Here is an 18,873-nt window from a genome sequence, read left to right as displayed (position 1 = left end):
TGACGTTTAGACCTTTATTCCAGTGTGGCTGAATGGCAGAAGAGGAGGAAAGACCCATATCCCATCATGAGTGGATAGGAAATAACTGGAATTAGCCATCAGTTAACCCAGCTAACAGAAGGCAAGCAACGGGAAAAGGCCCTAATTGTACCCAATTTGAAAAGTAGTTGTATGTAAACACAAAGGGAGAATGGAAAAGGTCCACTAGGTGTCACAGAAATCTAGTTGTTTGGTTTTGTTTTGTTTTTCAGCTCCACTGAAAGGGGTAAGGCTTCATTCCACAGCCTTCTCCGTTCTGTGCTCGCTATGTGCTGAGTCCCAGGCCCAGCACTGGAAGGCCCAGCACTGGAGACAAAGCACGGGAGACAAAGGGGATAGGTACTGCAGAGGCCCTTGATCTGTCAGGATAGAGGCCAAGACAGCCAGAACCCAGAGGCCTTGGGTAATTAGGTATGCAAGAAAGAGCAGGCACAGGCTTCCTACTGTGGCCTGGGGTGTGGTCTGAGCCAGATATGCAGATGTGTAATGGCCATGTGAGGAGAGGCAGAGGGTGGGTCTGGAGGGGTGGTCGGACCGACACTATCACAAGGAATGCTGCAAATAACTGAGTAAATCCCTGAGGAGGCAGGGACCCCAGAGTCTAACCTCAGTTGACAGAGGACTTATGCCTAAGGGTGAGGACAGGGGGTGGGAGGATATGTCAACAGTAAAGCCACCTCCTGGTCACATGCAGAGGCATGCAGGGATCCTTCCCACTGGAGATAAGAGGAAGTCCTGCCTGAGGCAAGGGAAGGACAGATTCTCTGAGTACAATGGCCAGCACTGTGAAAATGAGAGCCACAGAAGCCAGCATTCCAGATAGCCCTTCTGCCTTGAGATAAAGGGAGACAAGCCATTGGCTCAGGGACTTAGGGATGGCAGTAGGGCATAGCCCCCTGAAGGTCAACAAGCACTGCTGCTCCATTTGGGTGGCCTTAAGGAATACCTAGTAGGGGTGGTGGCCAAGCAGTATGTATGAGCTGAAGACTGGCAGCCAGGGGCCTGGTTATTCTAAACCAAGCGGAGGGGTAAGTTGAGCTGGGGCCAGGAGCATGGCCATGGCCTCCAAGGACATGCACGGTGAACTGTCTTCCTATTACATCTTCAGCAGTCTTCCAGGCAAGTGTGTCAGCCTCCAGTGACCCTCAGAGGTGAGAGTGACCTCAGAGACGGAGGAGAGGAGGTTACTAGTTCTAAGACCCTAGGCTGGAAGGCCCAGACTCTGAGCTTGGAAGCTGGTCATCCTTCGCTCCTGTTGCTCCAAGGAGAGCCTGTCTTGAAGAAAGTGAGTTGTCAGGGTGACTACAGAATAGATGTGACTATAAACCCCACCTACACCCCCCCCCCCCCCCCCGTCCTTTGCCCACTTTAAGGTCCACGGTTAGTCATGGGACCTGAGAGCCTTAGGGTCAGGGCTTGGATGCTCACCTCATTCTCAGCCAGGGCCTGCTTAGCTAAGTAGTATTCCCGCTTCACCTTGATCTCCACAGACTCAGGGATGTCAGGAACCAGGAGATCCAGAAGACGGCCAGTGGAGAACACCACGTGCTGGCGGTAGAAGCCCCACCCCGCCCCCAGCCCTTGGTAAAACAAAAGCCCAGACTAGCCTTTAGGCAGCCAGGCTCCCAGGTGAGTGGAACTGCTGGAGGAGCAGAGGCCCTTCAGAGGTCCCCATAGCACCTTGCAATCCTCCGAGCACTCAGTGGCTAGCTAGCCCATGAGCCAGGGGCAGAGGCTGGCAAGTAAGGTGCAGAGAATTTAGATGAGCGGAGAAGACAGAGTGGGAGTTCTTTTGGTCTTACCCTTCCCGTGTTAGGCAAAGCAAGTCAGGGGCATCACGTTAAGTACAGGGGCCAGCACGGGGATGGGAGTCATGGGAAGAGCTTTCAGGGGTCTTGGATACCTCAAACACGATGACAAAGGCCAGGCGGATAGCCAGGAGAGTCCAGTAAGTCTGGGAATAGTGTCCATCATCATCCCTAAATGCCCGGTACCTGCAGGAGACACAAGACTCCGGGGTACTGCTCTTGGGTTGAGCTCTAGCTGGCAAGTGGTCCATCTAGAATCAGCCTTTCCATTTTCCTTCTCTGCCTCTTTGGAGCTGTCCACAGACCAGCTTTCTGGCAATGCTCTCTGAAACAGGAATTACCCCCAAACAGGGACTCAGTATCTTTAACTGGTGAAGTTCTGAATGAGTGGGTGGGAAAGATTGTCCTTTCACCCCACTGGGCTAAGCTGCAAATGTCTTTAATAGATGTAACAGCCCAAAGAGACTTCTACAAATGTTGTCCATTACACCCAGAAGATGGAATCTCTACAAGCCAGCAGCTGCTCTACTCCCTTACCAAAGCAGTTCTTCCTTTTTTTTTTTTTTTTTTTTTTTTTTTTGGTTTCCCAAGGCAGTGTTCCATTGTGTATCCCTGGCTGTCCTGTCCTGGAATTCACTCTGTAGACCAGGCTGGCCTTGAACTCACAGAGACTGATTCACCTGCCTCTGCCTCCGAAGTGCTGGGATTAAAAGCATGCGCCACTATGGCCTAGCACCATAGTGGTTCTTAACTTGTGAGTCATAACCTCTTTTGGGGTCAAATGACCCTTTCACAGAGGTTGCCTAAGACCATCAGAAAACACAGATATTTGCAATTCATAACAGCAAAAATACAGTTACGAAGTAGCAATGAAAATCATTTTATGGTTGGGGGTCACCACACCATGAGGAACTGCATTAAAGGGTTGCAGCATTAGGAAGGTGGAGAACCGCTGCTCTACCAGACATGCAGCCTTCAGCTCCTGCACTACCTCAGACCACCCTGCCTTTTGACGTCTTCCTGTGTTTATCACATGGTAAAGATGGACGTTCCACTATGGTACATACTCATAAGTTCCACTCCAGGAGGAGCATCACCAGGGAACTGTGTGGGGTGGGGCAGGGGTGAAATCTTGAACATTAAAAACATTTTCATTGGGCCTGGGTGGTGGTGGCACACGCCTTTCATCCCAGCACTCAGGAGGCAGAGGCAAATGTATCTCTGAGATTGTGGCTAGCCTGGTCTACAAAGTGAGTTCCAGGAGAGGCCCCAAAGCTACACAGAGAAACCCTGTCTCAGGGGAAATAAAAAAAAAAAAATAAAAAAAAAAAAACCTTTATCATTGAAAGCAAAATCCCTGTTATAGTCTGGATCTGGAGGTTCATGTACTGAAGGTTCATGTACTGAAAGTTCATATACTGAAAGTCGAGCCTAGCTGGGGGAAGCAGCTGACTGGGGCCACGCCTTTGGAGGGTGTGCTTAGACTCCAGCCTCCCGTTATCTTTTCTCCTTCCTGGCTGCCATCAGATGAGCATTTCTGTTCTGCACACCTTTTCTGCCTTACCCATGTCCCCAAAACACAGAAGCCAGCAACCATGGACTGAAGCCTCAGAAACCTCCTGGGTTGTTTATGTCAGGTGTTCTGTCCCAGCAGTGGGAGTCTAACAAGTCCTCGATGGATGGGATAAGCTTGACATGGCTAAACTCAGTGCAACAAAAAAGAGGGAGTATGTAAGGCAGGAATGAGGAAATCCCCTCTGAACGTAGTGCCGAGAGCAAAGGACTTAAGAGTATTCAAGATGGGAGGGGAAATTGAGAGACTCTATGGCTAGCTCCATAGAGACAAACTGTTTAAAAGAATAAAATGACTGGGCAGAGTGGCACACACTTTTCCCTGTGCTCACTCAGAAGCAGAAATAGGTGGACCTCTGTGAGTTCGAGGCCAGCCTGGTCTACACAGTAAGACTGTCTATAAATTATTTTTATTAATTAAACATATATTTCCAGAACAAAGACATCACTCTAGGTCAACAGCACACTGTGAAACTAAATGAGAAACTTTAAAACCAACCCTACCCCAACAGATGTTAGTGAAACATAGGAAAATGAGGGAGAAACCGTAAGCGCTATCTGTGAACGCTGCTGATGGAAACGTTAAAAGTTACAAGTGAGGCGTGGCAGGCCTGCAATCCCGTTGTCCAGGGAGAAGACCGTCGCTGAAATAGTAAAGCAGTAAAGAATTTGTCTTAAAATAAAAAAGGAATGAGATGGAGGGAAGGAGAAGGGACTGGTGTGGGGCACCCGCCATGGGCTGAAGCCGCAGGAACCATAAGCTAAGATACCATCCTTTCTCATCGCTTGAGTCAGTTTTTAAACAGGGATGGCACAGCAAGTCACAAAAGAATACTATTTCCTGAGATACAAGCAAAACGACTTCACCTGTAATGTATACCTGGTATTTGAAAGAGAAGGATGCAGAGTATTTCCATACATGTAGGGACTGAGGGGCTAGAATGGCTTAGCATTTACGAGCTCTTGGTTTGGTTCCCAGCATCCACTGGGTAGCTCACAACTGACTATAACTCCAGTTCTAGGGGACTTGATGCTCGCCCCCCCCCTCTCTCCCTCTCTTCCTCTTCCTCTTCCTCTCTCTCTCCTCTCTCTCTCTCTCTCTCTCTCTCTCTCTCTCTCTCTCTCTCTCTTCCTCTCTCCCTCTCTCTTCCTCTCTCCCTCTGAGTGTGTGTGTGTACATGCTCATGTGCGTGCATGCATGTGGTTTTTTGCGATTAGGGTCTCACTATCTAGCTCTGGCTGTCCTAGAACCTACTATGTAGACCAGGCCGTTCTCAAACTAATAAGAGATCCACCTGCCTCTGCCTCCTGAGTGCTGGGATTAAGGCATTTGCTACTACGCCCAGCCAGATGCCCTGTTCTGATCTTTCTCTGTGGGCAATGTACACATGTTGTACATAAACATACACACAGGCAAAACACACACATAAAAATAGCTTTTCGAGGCCAGGCAGCAGTGGTGCATACCTTTAATCCCAGCACTCAGGAGGCAGGTCCAGCCTGGTCCACAGAGCGAGATCCAGGACAGGCACCAAAACTACACAGAGAAACCCTGTCTCAAAAAACAAACAAACAAAAATATCTTTTGGGAAGAAGAATCACAAATGGCTGAAAGACATTTAAAGAAATGCTCAAGGGGCTGGAGAGATGGCTCAGAGGTTAAGAGCACTGGCTGCTCTTCCAGAGGTCCTGAGTTCAATTCCCAGCAACCATCTGTGATGAGATCTGGTGCCCTCTTCTGGCCTGCAGACATACATGCAAGGAGAACACTGTATGCATAATAAATAAATAAATCTTTAAAAAAAAATGCTCAACATCCTTAATCATCAGAGAAATGCAAATCAAAACGACTCTGAGATACCACCTTACACCTGTCAGAATGGCTACGATCAAAAACGCCAATGACAGTCAATGTTGGAGAGGAAACGGAGCAAAGGGAACACTCCTCCACTGTTGGTGGGAATGCAAACTTCTACAACCACTGTGGAAATCAGTATGGCGGTTTCTCAGAAAATTGGGAATCGATCTACCTCAAGACCCAGCCATACCACGCTTGGGCATATACCCAAGGAATGCTCACATACCACAAAGATACATGCTCAACTATGTTCATATCAGCATTATTTGTAATAGCCAGAACCTGGAAACAACCTAGATGCCCGTCAACTGAAGAATGGATTAAGAAAATGTGGGACATATACACAATGGAGTACTACTCAGCAGAGAAAAACAATGACAGCATGAAATTTGCAGGCAAATGGATGGAACTAGAAAAAAATCATCCTGAGTGAGGTAACCCAGACCCAGAAGAACAAACATGGTATGTACTCTCTCATAAGTGGATTCTAGATATAAAGTAAAGAACAATCAGACTGCAACCCACAGAACCAGGGAGGCTACATAGCAGGGGGGACCCTAGGGTGACTGTGGCTTATAATAAGTTTTGGTTTTACTCAATTACTGGGCAAGTCTCAATGAAACATTTCACAATTAGGATAAGAATTTATACTGTATCAAGCTGATAATAGAAAAATAAAAAAGTAGAAAAATATCTTTTGGGGTTGGGGATTTAGCTCAGTGGTAGAGTGCTCTGGGTTGGATTCTCAGCTCAAAAAAAAAAAGTTTAAAAAATATAAAGAACTGACCAGGCATGGAACTACATGCCTGTAATCCCAGCACATGTGAAGCTGAGGCTGGAGGATCACTGCAAGTTTGAAGCCAGCCTAGTCTACATAGTGAATTCCAGGGCAATCGGGCTAAACACCAAAACTCTGTCTCAAAATAACAACAAAACCCTTACCTACACATCACACATCCTTCCTGAAGAAACTCCTGAAAAGATGTACTTCAGTAGGAAGAAAAGTGCTCAGAGAGAGGGCGATACCTAAGAAGCACTGCAGGACCAGCAAGGTGGCTCAGCAGGGAGAGGCACCTGCCATCAAGAGGGATGACCAGAGTTCCCAGGCCCCACATGATGGAAGAGAGACCAGTTATAGCCACAGAGTTAAGATACACCATTAAATCTGATAAGTATAACTAAAAATATTCTCTCTCTCTCCCTCTCCCCCTCCCTCTCCTCTCTCCCCTCTCCCCCCCTCTCCCCTCTCCCCTCTCCTCTCCTCTCTCCCCTCCCCCCTCCCCCCTCCCCCCCCCCTCTCTTTTGTTTGTTTGTTTTTTCGAGACAGGGTTTCTTTGTGAAGCTTTAGAGCCCATCCTGGAACTCACTCTGTAGACCAGGCTGGCCTCGAACTCACAGAGATCCACCTGCCTCTGCCTCCCGAGTGCTGGGATTAAAGGCATGTGCCATCACCACCCAGCTATCTCTGTGTGTTTCTTAGAGCAAAGCCAACACTTTGTAAGAAGATGGAGTGGTTGGGTATTGAATACTGAACAGATGGGTGAAGATCACTGTGCAGAGGAGAGCTTCATTGGGAAATGTAGTTAAGAATGTAAGGGAGAGGCAGAGCCAGGAAGATCTCTGTGAGTTTGAGGCCAGCCTGGTCTACACTGCTAGTTCCAGGATGGCGAGGGCTACACAGAGAAACCCTGTCTTGAAAACCAAAACAAACAAACAAAAAGAACGTAAGGGGAAAATAAGAATAAAAGGAAAAGGCAGTCTCTTTGAGAAAAAAAAAAATCATAAAAATGAACTCATTGCAATTAAGAACTTCAAAATAAGCCGGGCGGTGGTGGCGCACGCCTTTAATCCCAGTACTCGGGAGGCAGAGCCAGGCAGATCTCTGTGAGTTTGAGGCCAGCCTGGTCTACAGAGCGAGATCCAGGAAAGGTGCAAAGCTACACAGAGAAACCCTGTCTCGAAAAACAAAAAACAAAAACAAAAAACAAAAAAAAAAAAAAAAGAAGGTTGAGAATGAGAAAGCTGGGCGTTGGTGGCGCACGCCTTTAATCCCAGCACTCGGGAGGCAGAGGCAGGTGGATCTCTGTGAGTTCCAGGAGAGGCACAAAGCTACACAGAGAAACCCTGTCTCGAAAAACCAAAAAAAAAGAACTTCAAAATACATAAAACAAAACCAGTCCTATCTGGAGAAACTGACGTTACATTCTTTACAAGATTTTGAATCACATCTATTAGAATCTAATGGGTTAAGTGAGGTGAGAATGGGAAAAAAGGAAAATCATAAAGTAGGAACCCTGGCCTAATGGGTCTCTCTGTAAACATGCTCCAAAGTTAAGAAAGTGTTTTCAAGCCCATGTGAAATGTGCCAAACTCCATTGTAACCAGATCACTGAAAGAAGACTCAACAAATGAAATACACACACCAACTCAAGTTCTACAAGTTACAAGCTAGAATCAGTGTTTGGGATGGTTGGGTTTGTTTGGTTTTTGGTTTTCCAGAGGACCCGGTTCAATTCCCAGCATCCACATGGCAGTTCACAACTGTCTGTAACTCCAAGATCTGAAAGCCTCACACAGACATACATGCAGGCAAAACATCAGTGCACAATGAGGGAGGGAGGGAGGGAGAGAGAGAGAGAGAGAGAGAGAGACAGAGAGAGAGAGAGGGGGAGGGAGAGAGAGAGAGAGAGAGAACTCCTTATGGGGACCTTCTAAGTAACTACTGGTGAACTTATTATAATAAAAGAGTTAAGGCTATTACCAATTGTGTTGAAGTAAATGTTGACAAAAATTTGTTTACTAGGGTTGGGGGTTTAGCTCAGTGTGGCGGTCGAGTGCTCAAGTGCAAGGCCCTGCGTTCGGACCTCAGCTCCGGAAAAAATTTTATTTACTGATACTTCAGAAAGAAAGGAGTGTCCATTTTTAACTCTAGACAGGGGTAAAAAATACACAAACTACACGTGGAAGTCAGGCTCCAGAAGTTCAAGGTCAGCCTACATTAGAATTCAAGGCCTGGGGCTGGAGACATGGCTCGGTAGTTTTAGAGCACTTGTTCTTGAAGAGGACCTGGGGTTCCATTCCCAGCACCCCCATGGTCGCTCACAGTCATCTGAATTCCAGCTGCAGGGGGTCCGATGCCCTGTCACGACTTTTCTGGGCATGTACATACATGCAGCCAAAACTTGTATACATAACATTTTAACTTTTTTTTTTTTTTTGAGTTCGAGGCCATCCTTAGCTACATGAGAGACAGCTTCGAACCAAACAACAAAAACCTACATGACAGGCCGAGTGGTGGTGGCGCATGCCTTTAATCCCAGCAGCATCTCTGAGTACAAGGCCAGCCTGGTCTACAGAGTGAGGTCCACGACAGCCAGGGCTGTGACAGAGAGAAACCCTGTCTCAAAAAAAAAAAAAATAAAAATAAAATAAAAAAATAAAAACCGCCAGGCGGTGGTGGCTCACGCCTTTAATCCCAGCACTCGGGAGGCAGAAGCAGGAGGCTCTCTGTGAGTTCGAGGCCAGCCTGGTCTACAGAGCGAGATCCAGGACAGGCACCAAAACTACAGAGAAACCCTGTCTCGAAAAACAAAAAACAAAAAACAAAAAACCCTACATCTCGGGGGTGAGCAGGGGCATCGGGGGAGGAATGGATGAGTAACACAGAAAGCGAATCCCAACTCTCCTGCCGCCGGGCTCACCTGCAAGTGCGGTTGTGCGCAGCCGCAAAGGCGGGCGGCGCGCGCGCCAGCGTGAAGTTCAGGAAGCCGCGCAGGTCGGGGGCGCGCGTCCAGCGGTAGTAGGCACGCGGCAGGAAGTCGGAGGAGAAGGCCAGCAGGAAGGCCTGCGGGCGCGGGGTCGGCGCGGGGTCAGCGCGGGTGACGTCAGCGGGGACCCCGGCTCCCACCCCACCCAGCGGGCCAGCCGGGCGCTCACGTTGCTGATGACCGCGAGGTGTGTGAGGCCCGCGAGGATGTGGAACCAGATGCCGATGTCCTGGGCGCGCTCGGCCACCGGGCGCCGGTACTCGCACACGAACTTGCGCGCGTCCAGGCGGATCTCCACCCAGTTGTTGAGCAGGGCAAAAAGCGGCGCCAGCGGGCAGGCGGCCACGAAGATGGTGACGAATCCGAACTGCAGCACTGCGGGGCGCGAGGAGCCGCTGGCTGGAGCTGGTCAGCCTCTCGGACCACCCGTGGCGGGAATGGCGTAGGGACGCCCAGCTTGCCCACCAGAGCACCAAGCAGTTGGTTTCGCCCTTTTCCCTCCCCTCCGGTTGTATTCAGTGCCAGGGCCACTGCCCACCTTCCTGGCTGGCCCCTAGGCTTGGGAGGCCTGATCTGCACTACTCTGATCATGGTGCTCCTGGACGGCCTTGGCCACCCAATACCTCTGAAGTCGGGGAAATCCTGCCCCTGGCTTTAGAACTATCCTCCCCATTTATCTCCAGGGGTAGCCTGGGTCGTCTGTAAAATTGCTTAGCGAGGTCTTCAGATGCCATTATGCAGGATACACAATACCACCCCGCTCCCTGTAACCCACCCGGTTTCTTATCCACAGAGTGATCCTGCCCCTGTTACTGGTTATGCTTTGGTTGCCAGGCAACTCAGACGCGTGTTCTGCTGACGAAGTTATGACTGTGCCAGATCTCCCTTGTGTTAGTCAGGCACAAGCCCCGCCCTCAAAACCGTCACACCCCGCAAGCCACGGGTATGGGCCACCACTTGGCGGTTTCACAGCTAAGGAAACCGTTAGAGGAAATCAGCCCTCTAGGCTGACATGGCCCAGCTGTACCTACCTACCTTCACATGCTGGAGGATCTTGGCTCTGCCCAGGACCCGCTTTCCCTAATACACAGCCTCAGCTCCCAGGCATCCCCAGCCCTCCCCCATCCCCCTGGGTCTGCTGCCACCCCATCTCTTCTCCAGACTCCCAGGGCCCCTTGTGCCCCCCACTTCTCAATGACACATTGCATTTCAGGGTCGGCCAGGGGCAGTGTCGCTGTACTGTGGATCTTACCCATTTCAAGGTACTCGTGGAACAGCCCCTCACAAGGCAGCAACTCGTAGTCGGCCTCCCAAGGTGCTGGGTGGGCCCCCGTGCCAGCCTTCCCTCTCCTGGAGTACAGCTTCTGCCAGCAGCCCTTCATCTTTCTGCAGGGAGAAAGTGGAGGATGGCATGGCCACTCAAGCGTCCAGTGATGACTGAGCTAGTCCGAGAGCACACGCACCCTGGGGGTTGCGTTGTTGCCCTCAGGCGAGGTTGGGCAGGGCAAGGGACTTGTAGTTCTTGCAGCTCAGACTCCTCCAAGGCCCTGGACCCCTCTGTGGGACATGATGCAGTTTGCCTTTCTGGTTTCCTGCCGTGTCCTCGAGAAGGTCAACCCGGCTCCCTGGAGCCTTTGGAGGGTGGAACCATAGCAAGGCTAGGAAGGAGCTAGTGAGGCTGACAGCTGAGTCCCAGGAAAGCGGAGGGGCCATGGGGCCAGGTATGTGGGCTTCATCATACTGGGGCCACACAGATGTGACTGCATCACACCTGGGAGGCAGGTGTCAGTCCTGTGTGTATGAGGCTTTGTCAGAGGTTGTGAGGTGTCATGCATTGAACACACGTGTTGCTTATCACATTGTATGGGGGCACAGGTGTCTATTGGCTTTCTCACACGGCCTGCACCTGCTAGACACTGAGTCAAACCTGAAGCCCGGGGCCTCCTCTTGCTTATCCCTCCCATGCTGGTCGGTGGTGGTAGGAAATACGTGCTGGCCTATGTGGTCTCCTGCTGAGGAACCCAGGCCTCCCCTGACAGAGCTGTCCAGAGGCTGTGCTGGTGACGGGAGAGGCTGTTCTGAAGACCACAGTATGACATGGCGGTCTAGGGCATGGCAAGTCCTGCCTCCCCTTTCATTCTCCTAGCACTCTGAGGAAACCCTGTTCCCTAGAAGCTGCCAGGGCAGGGTGGAGGTGACTTACGGGACAAGGACCTCCTGCACATTGTTGATGATCTGCTTGCCCACCATGATGACCAGGAGCTCCTGTGCCAGCTCAATGAGGCAGCCTCCAGCCGCACACTGCAGCAGGACAACTTCAGGTTAGCTGTGGGGAGGGACCAGGCACACACTCACCTAGCTTTTTGCCTCACAGGTGGCTTCTCCACCTCTACCTCCCACAGGACATGCCTGGAGTACCTCGAGAATTGCAGGGATCAGCCCTTTCCACCTCACTTCAGTTATGTGAGGGAACAACCACTGGGCAGCTGTACTTTGTGCCCTGTAGCTCCTCAGCCAACTGTAGCCACAGGCTCCAGGGAAGACCCAAGATGTGGTAGTCAAGAGTCAGACCCAAGGGGCTCAGAGGTTAAGAGCACTGGCTGCTCTTCCAGAGGTCCTGAGTTCAATTCCAGAAACCACATGGTGGCTCACAACCATCTATAATAAGATCTGGCGCCCTCTTCTGTATACATAATAAATAAGTAAATCTTAAAAAAAAAAAAAAAAAAAAAAAAAAAAGTCAGACCCAAGGAGTTTCTAGGAGTGCATGCCATGCCTGGGAAACTCAGCCACACCGTGGGATGTCATCCTCCAGGGTGGGGAACCTTGAGAACTCAGTCAGTGCTGAGGGCAGCACCTGGATCCAGCCGTTCTTGAACCAGGGTCTCCAATAATTTCAGTGCAAGAGCGTGTGGTCGCCCTTTTCCTACCTACGCTAGTCTGAGCTGGGCATCTCACTAAGAGCTGAAAGCTACCTCACATGGCACAGCAGCCACAGTACGGCCCTGAGGTAGGGGCCCGGTTGCTCTGCCTCTCCCCACACAGTTCCTTCCCCTTATGTGAAGTGGACAGCTTCCCTCAGAGAGGCGAGCCAGCTTGCAGTGAGATGAGATAATGGCCCAGGCCCTGGGGAGAGGTCTAAAAAGAGAAGGGTCTTTCAGGTCTGGTGGCCAGTAAGGGCTGTGGAACGCCATGTCTCCCAAGTCCAGCGCTACAGCCACCAGTGGACAGCTCCAGATGTACCCACCACACTGCCTGCACCTCGGATCAATCCCGCACGGCCCTCAGCTAATAAGGCCGCAAGTGTCAAACAGTTCTTTGGGTGTCTGGGCAACACAGGGTCCTTTCCTTACTCCTCCTGGGTATTTGTGTTCGGTGTCTTGAAGCCCTGTCCCCTGCAGAGGAACCCACATGCCATCCTCCGCCAAGGCCACTGCACACCTGAGAAGCCAGGTTCCCCTGATTCCCAAAGAGAAGCAGAGCACACTAGTGCCCGTAGAAGAGGACGGCCATGGAGAACCCGGACAGTGAGGCTGTGGGGCGCTGGCCTCAGTGCCCCCCTCATGGGGGGCTTCCTAAGGGCTCAGATGCCTCCAGGGTGTGTATTGGGTTAAATCAGAGTAGGGCAAAGACCCATGGTGTGTGTGTTCTCTAGACAGTGGTTGTGAATCAGGACTGTGAATCAGGGACTGATGTGGTAGAGTCCTGGGGTCTTGGGAAGCAGCTGTAAGCCTGGCCTCTGGCTTGGACAGTGGTGGAAGGTGGACACAAAGAATAACATCAAGTTAAAGCCCCAGTGGGTACAGAGGGAGCCTAGCCGCCATTCCCTGGCTGGGTGTGTCCTCAGCACACTCACCTCCTCATTTCGGACTCCAAACAAGGTGTGGTAGTTGCCTGGGTATCCCACAAACCTAGCAGGATCCAAGTTGTGAGGCTGTGAGAGACTAGATTCTGAGTGTCTCCTCTCTTCCCCACCCCCGAGGCCTGGCTGGGAGAAGCACAGACTTGACCCCTTGTCCCCTCCCAGCCCATGAAGTCATTCTCGCTCAGTCCTTTGCCCTGGCTGCCTATCTCCATCTGCTGCTGAGCAGGGTGGGGTGACAAGTTGAGAAGGCGACACCTACCTGCCCTTGAAGAAGGCAATGTACACAGGCGAGGCGTAGAAGTTGACAAACTGAAAGATGAACACCTTGAGGGTGAAGGCATCCTCGAATGAGGTCTGTGTCCGGTGCATCTCTGTGCAGATGGGGCTTTCTCAGTTCCCCGGCTATGCTGGCCAGTTCCAGTGCACTGCCCCTTCCCAGGAGACCACACCACCATCAGGGTGAGAAAGAAGCCATGTTGTCCAGAGAGTTTAAAGTTCATCAAAGGAGGGGGTCCTAAAGTTCTAATTTCTAAATTTTCCTAAAACGTGATTAAAGCAGTGGTAAATCTTGATTGTGTATGTGATTAGGTTAAATTGGATTATGAAAACACACCTATTGGTCTGTCCGGAAATACTTCCAGAAAGTATTAGCTCATGAGGACTCTGACCTTATCAGTGGATCAATATTGCTAATCAGATGGATTAATAATAAGCTGATAATACTATTGGGATTTGGTGGCAGTTGGGGCCTGTATGGAAAAAACAGGTGTCCTAGGGTCTGTATTCCACCTGATCCTGTCCTGTATTCCCCTCCTTGCTTCCTGGGCACCACACCCTCCCTGCTGTGATGGACTGCCACCTCTGAAACTGTGATCAGGGGTACATAATTCCTCCCTTAAGTCACTCTGTCTGGTATTTTAGCAAAAAAGGAGCCGGGCGGTGGTGGCACAGGCCTTTAATCCCAGCACTCGGGAGGCAGAGCCAGGTGGATCTCTTTGAGTTCGAGGCCAGCCTGGGCTACAGAGCGAGATCCAGGAAAGGCACAAAAAGCTACACAGAGAAACCCTGTCTCGAAAAACCAAAAAAAAAAAAAAAAAAAAAAAAAAGGTAACTAATACAATTGGGAATGCCTGGAATAGTAACTAAAAACAAAAACAAAAAAACCTAAAATCCAACATTTGCACCCTCGTTAAAATAGTGTATACAGGACCAGTGAGATGGTTCAGTGAATAAAGGTGCTTGCTGCCAGGCCTGATGACCGAGTTCCATCCCCAGAGCTCACCTGGAAGGAGAGAACTAACCCTCGCAAATGTCCCATAGCACACACAAGCCGTGGCCCATGAGCGTGCGCACACACACACACATTAAATACATGTAATACTTTTTAAAAGTGTGTATAGATGAGGTTGGGGGTGGGATATGTCCAAGGACAAATAGTTTCTGGTCAAAGCTGAGTGAGAGCTGAGCTATATTGCAGAAAAATTGCCAAGACCAATGTAGGAACGTAAAAGGTCAGTTGGAGGAAAAGGGACCAAAAGTCCCACAACTGTGGGAACCTACACCAGCTCCAGCTCCACTACTCATTCTCCTGGGAACATCTACCTGTGGCCCTTCCAGGGAAGAACTCCCCTGGCACCTACCTGGAGACCTCCCTTAGTACTGTGTTCCCTTTCCGTCCATGTGCCCCAAGGGTGCGCTGTCCCTTCTCAGGACCTTGCTTGGCTGGGGCTGATACAGGCAAGGCCTTGTGGGACAAGTGATTAGGCCTCTTAGCGTTTGCTCATAAGGAAAAATTGAAGACAGAAACAGAGAAGTGGAGAGACAGAGGCAGAGGGAGAGGCATCTTGACCTGGGGACAGATACAGAGGATATGCAGACACTTGGTAACCATTTGGAGTGGTCTGAGCTGGTCACAGCTAAGCCCCCATCCCTAGTCCACCTGATGGAGGTCCTGGTCCTTGTTCTGGAGGCTCTAGTATCACGCTGAGAACTCTACAAGCTTGAGGGATCTTATAAGGAAGGTAGGAGAAGCAGAGCCCTTGGCTGAGCGCTCTTGACCCTCTCCCTTAAGGCCCTCCCTGCCCCTGCCATTTTAAGGAGGTCTCTGGGAGACAGTGCAGACACCTCCTTGGGGAGCATGGGTCTGCGGCAATCAGTCCATGTTTGTATTGGTTTGGCCAGCACTCACCCCACTTTGTTAGGACCTGGGCCAGGACCACGTAGACCTTGGAGAGGATGACGATGAAGACAAGGTTCACCACTGACCCTGTGAGGCTGGCAATTCGTGGAGCCTGATAGGGAACAGATGATAAGAGCAGGCACAAGACGGGGTTTGGAAGCCCCCAGAAGAACAGGCAGCAGAGACTCACCCAGGCCGAAAGGAAGGCATTGTCTGACTTGGACACAAGCACAGCCATGATGGCCCGGTACAGAATGATAGACACGAGGCACATAATCACCACGGCCACCTGCAGGACCAGGAGAGTCCTGAGCCCCTGCTGTGGACCCAGCACCCACACCCTCAGGCCTTAGGCCTACACAGGCCTCTGGGTCCACAGCAGCTCCACAGGTTCCTTTTCCCAGGGCTCTCATCTGCAGGCTGCCTGTGCCCCATGGGTTCTCCAGAGGTGGGGCAGGATAGGACTGAGAGGTCAGGATGCCAGGTAGTTACTGTACGTTGACATTCTACCCAGTGTTGGAGAACTGTGCCCCATTCACTCACCTCTTTACAGCCCTAAATTCGGATCCATAGTACCTGGAGAGGGCTGGGGTCCTTTTAAGCCGTCTTTGATTAGAAGGTACCAAAGGAATTAGTGTGCCCCATGCTCATTTTTGGAATCCGTTCTCTTGTTTAATGGGTGCCCCTGGGCCATACATGGTGAAGCTCTTCCAGAACCCCTCATGGTATATGCACATACACACCCCTTATGAAAGCCCAGTTTGGCCCTGGGCTCAGGCCCTTCCTGAGGCACACAGCACAGGAGCCTTTCTGGAGGAAAGGACCCCTGTGGCTCAGGAAGACAGGGGCAGAGGGGACAGGGTGGCAGGACCCCCCGCACCATCATCAGGAGAACCACAGAGCCAGCCAGCATGCGGCTCTTCTCAGGAAAGTAGGGTTCGTCTTCCCCAGTGATGGGGTTCAGGGCTGTCAGAGGAGCCTTTGCAGCGAACTGGGGCCGAGGCCTCTCCTGAAAGGGAACCATGCTTAGTCGGGTGTGACCCTTGCCAGAAGCCACCCAGCCCGGCCCACTTACCTCAATGTCCTCATAGTCAGAGCAGTCCCAGCGGTAGGCCAATGTGGCATTTTTCCGCTTCCAGTACTCCAGAAGCAGCACCGCCCACAGTGCCATGAACAAACTGAAGAAGACAGTGCCGCCATGGTCGAAGAGGCGCCCAGCCTGCAGGGGAGAGGGGGACCCTGAGTCTTCCCAAGGACGGGAGGTCCTTTCACAGGCCCTTCTTCGGGAGCTGGAGTGTCTTCCCACACAGGCACACCACGATGCCCCAGACCCACAGGGAGCTGCAAGTGCCTAGTTTCACCCAGTCCGGGGAATCTTTTTTTAAAGAGTACCTTCCAACTCACCATGCCACTGAGCATGATCTCAAATTCCTGATCCTCCTGCCTCTGTCTCAGGCATGCTACCACCCTTGTTTACGTGGAGGAGGGGCCAAACCCAGGGTCTCATGAATGCTAGGCAAGAACTCTTAGCAATTGGCACACAACCAGCCCATTGCTCAGCCTCGCCCAGCTCACTCATGCCTGACTTGGATTCGTCTGAGCCGAGCACATAGAGAGGAGAGTTTTGTGTTTTAGAAAAACTGGAGGATGCTGGAACAGATGAATATGTTTCCCACACAAGGTAGTCAGGAAGTCGGGAGGCTTAGGGGAGTTGTAGTGGGTTGGATTGTGACTCTCCAAGAGGATGTGTCCCCTGATGTAATCTCATTTGGAACAGGAGGCTTTGGTTATAGATGTAATTAAGGTATGGATTTCCAGAGAAAAGTGCCTTACATGGGATCATAACCCCAATGTCAGCTCTCATAAGAATGCCTGATGGAACACATTAGGGAAAGAAAGGCCATGGAGACAGAAACAGGAAGTAGGAACAGAGAGGCAGCCACAGACTAGACACCAAGGAGCCAGGCAGCTCAGCATCTAGCCTTCAGCTGCCAGCCAGCACAGCATCCTTCATCCCATCACTGCTCAGCCAGACCCAGCACATTTGTTGTTGTTCTGGGTTTTTTATTTATATTTTGAGAGAGAAAGGGCCTTATCCATGTCCGGCTGGTCTTGAATTTGCTATGTACTAAGAATGACCTTGAATTTCTGATTCTCTATCTGTTTTAAATACAATTTATTTTTATGTGTATTGGTGCTTTACCTGTACATTTGTCTGTGTGAAGGTGTCAGAGCCCCCTGGAACTGGAATTACAGACAGTTGTAAGCTGCCATATGGGGTATTGGGTATTGAACCCAGCTCCCCTGCAAGAACAGCTAGTGCTCTTAGCCACTGAGCCATCTCTCCAGCCTTGATTCTCTACCTCTTAAGGGCTTATCAAAGACACACCCAGGAGGATTTCTGGGATAGAAGCAAAGGGACTGTGGGTTCATCCTGAGCACCAAGGATATCAGGAATACATGGAAAGGAAGCATACCCAGGACCATGCTGGCCAAGCCTCTAGCCAGCTGCACAGAGCCTGTGGCCAGGTCTCCTAGGTTGGGAAGCCTGCTCAGAGTCCAGACTCTGTGTGTGTGTGTGTGTGTGTGTGTGTGTGTGTGTGTGTGTGTGTGTGTGTGTGTGTGTGTTCAAGACAGGGTTTCTCTGTGTAGCCCTGGCTGTCCTGGAACTCACTCCATAGACCAGACTGGCCTCAAACTCACAGATATCTGCCTGCCTCTGCCTCCCAAGTGCTGAGATTAAAGATGTGCACCACCACCGCCCACCTTGAATTCCACACTCTTGGTTCTGCCGGTGCCTAAGAGCTTCTGGAGATGCCGTAGCTTAAAGTCCTGGGGTAGGTTTCCAAGTGATCACTTGGTTAGTCTTTTGTGCTGATTAGTTTTTGTTTGTTTGTTTGTTTTTTCAACTTGACACAAACTAGGGTTATCTGGGAAGAGAGAATTTCAAATAAGAAAATACCTCCATCAGATTGGCCTGTAGAGAGGGCTCAGTGGGCAGTGCTGCCCTGGGAGGTATAAGAAGGCAGGCTAAGTGTGAGTCTGCTGAGCAAGCCAGTGAACAGCACTCCTCCATGGCCTCTGCTTCAGTTCCTGCCTCCAGGTTCCTGCCTTGAGTTCCTACCCTGACTTCCCTTGGTGATGATCAGAGCATGTAAACCAAATAAATCCTTTCCTCTCCAAGCTGCTTTTGGTCGTGGTGATTTCTGACAGCAATAGAAAGCAAACTAAGACATGGATATCTAACACATATATCAGTAAAAGCTACTTTGTGACATTCCTGAGTCATTTGTACGACATACCAGACCTAACCTGAATGCCAGGTTAGGGGCACCAGAGTCGACAGCTCGCTGAGGGTTCTGACTTCACAGATAGAGCCAGGACCTATGGGAGCTGCCCGCCTTCAATGCCCTGACCCCAGCTCTCCTTCCATACCTGGGCCAGGGTGCAGGCACTGGAGAGCAGCCAAAAAGAACAGTCAGCGCAGAGTGGGCACATGTCAAAGCCATCGGAACTGTGGCACAGCTCCTGCCTGTGGGGTATAGACGTGGTTCCAGGAACTGAAGGACTGCACCCTCTTCAGATCAGCCCCACCCCTCGCCTCCCTACGTCTCTGCTCTTCAGTCCTAGAACTTTCAAAAGTCATCGTTTTATTTTTGGAGACAGGGTCTCGCGTATCCCAGGCTGGTCTTGAACTTGCTCTGTGGCTGAGGATTCCTTGGATTTCCGATGCTCCTATCTCCATCACCTGAGGGACTGCGGGTGTGCGCCACCCCAGGCTCAGG

General features: G+C 50.8%; 1 protein-coding gene across 1 annotated transcript in view; it reads right to left on the bottom strand.

Annotated features, from left to right (window-relative positions):
• Positions 1 to 18,873, bottom strand: part of Ano7 (anoctamin 7) — a 36,528-nt gene continuing 17,655 nt past the window's right edge. The window contains exons 12-25 of the mRNA XM_076549674.1: positions 18,524 to 18,620; positions 16,164 to 16,307; positions 15,969 to 16,097; positions 15,279 to 15,377; positions 15,098 to 15,200; positions 13,169 to 13,280; positions 12,901 to 12,955; positions 11,248 to 11,345; positions 10,297 to 10,430; positions 9,214 to 9,419; positions 8,979 to 9,121; positions 1,943 to 2,033; positions 1,468 to 1,587; positions 1 to 1,310 (exon numbers count right to left, since the gene is read on the bottom strand). Of these exons, the coding sequence (XP_076405789.1) occupies positions 1,233 to 1,310; positions 1,468 to 1,587; positions 1,943 to 2,033; positions 8,979 to 9,121; positions 9,214 to 9,419; positions 10,297 to 10,430; positions 11,248 to 11,345; positions 12,901 to 12,955; positions 13,169 to 13,280; positions 15,098 to 15,200; positions 15,279 to 15,377; positions 15,969 to 16,097; positions 16,164 to 16,307; positions 18,524 to 18,620 (1,609 nt within the window). The 3' untranslated portion in view covers positions 1 to 1,232. The remainder of the gene's footprint in view (positions 1,311 to 1,467; positions 1,588 to 1,942; positions 2,034 to 8,978; positions 9,122 to 9,213; positions 9,420 to 10,296; positions 10,431 to 11,247; positions 11,346 to 12,900; positions 12,956 to 13,168; positions 13,281 to 15,097; positions 15,201 to 15,278; positions 15,378 to 15,968; positions 16,098 to 16,163; positions 16,308 to 18,523; positions 18,621 to 18,873) is intronic.

Source organism: Peromyscus maniculatus, chromosome 13 (genome assembly GCF_049852395.1).
Source record: "Peromyscus maniculatus bairdii isolate BWxNUB_F1_BW_parent chromosome 13, HU_Pman_BW_mat_3.1, whole genome shotgun sequence".
Lineage (NCBI taxonomy): Eukaryota > Metazoa > Chordata > Mammalia > Rodentia > Cricetidae > Peromyscus > Peromyscus maniculatus.
The sequence above is the reverse complement of the archived record's forward strand: the minus strand, read 5'-3'. Positions and strand labels throughout refer to the sequence as shown.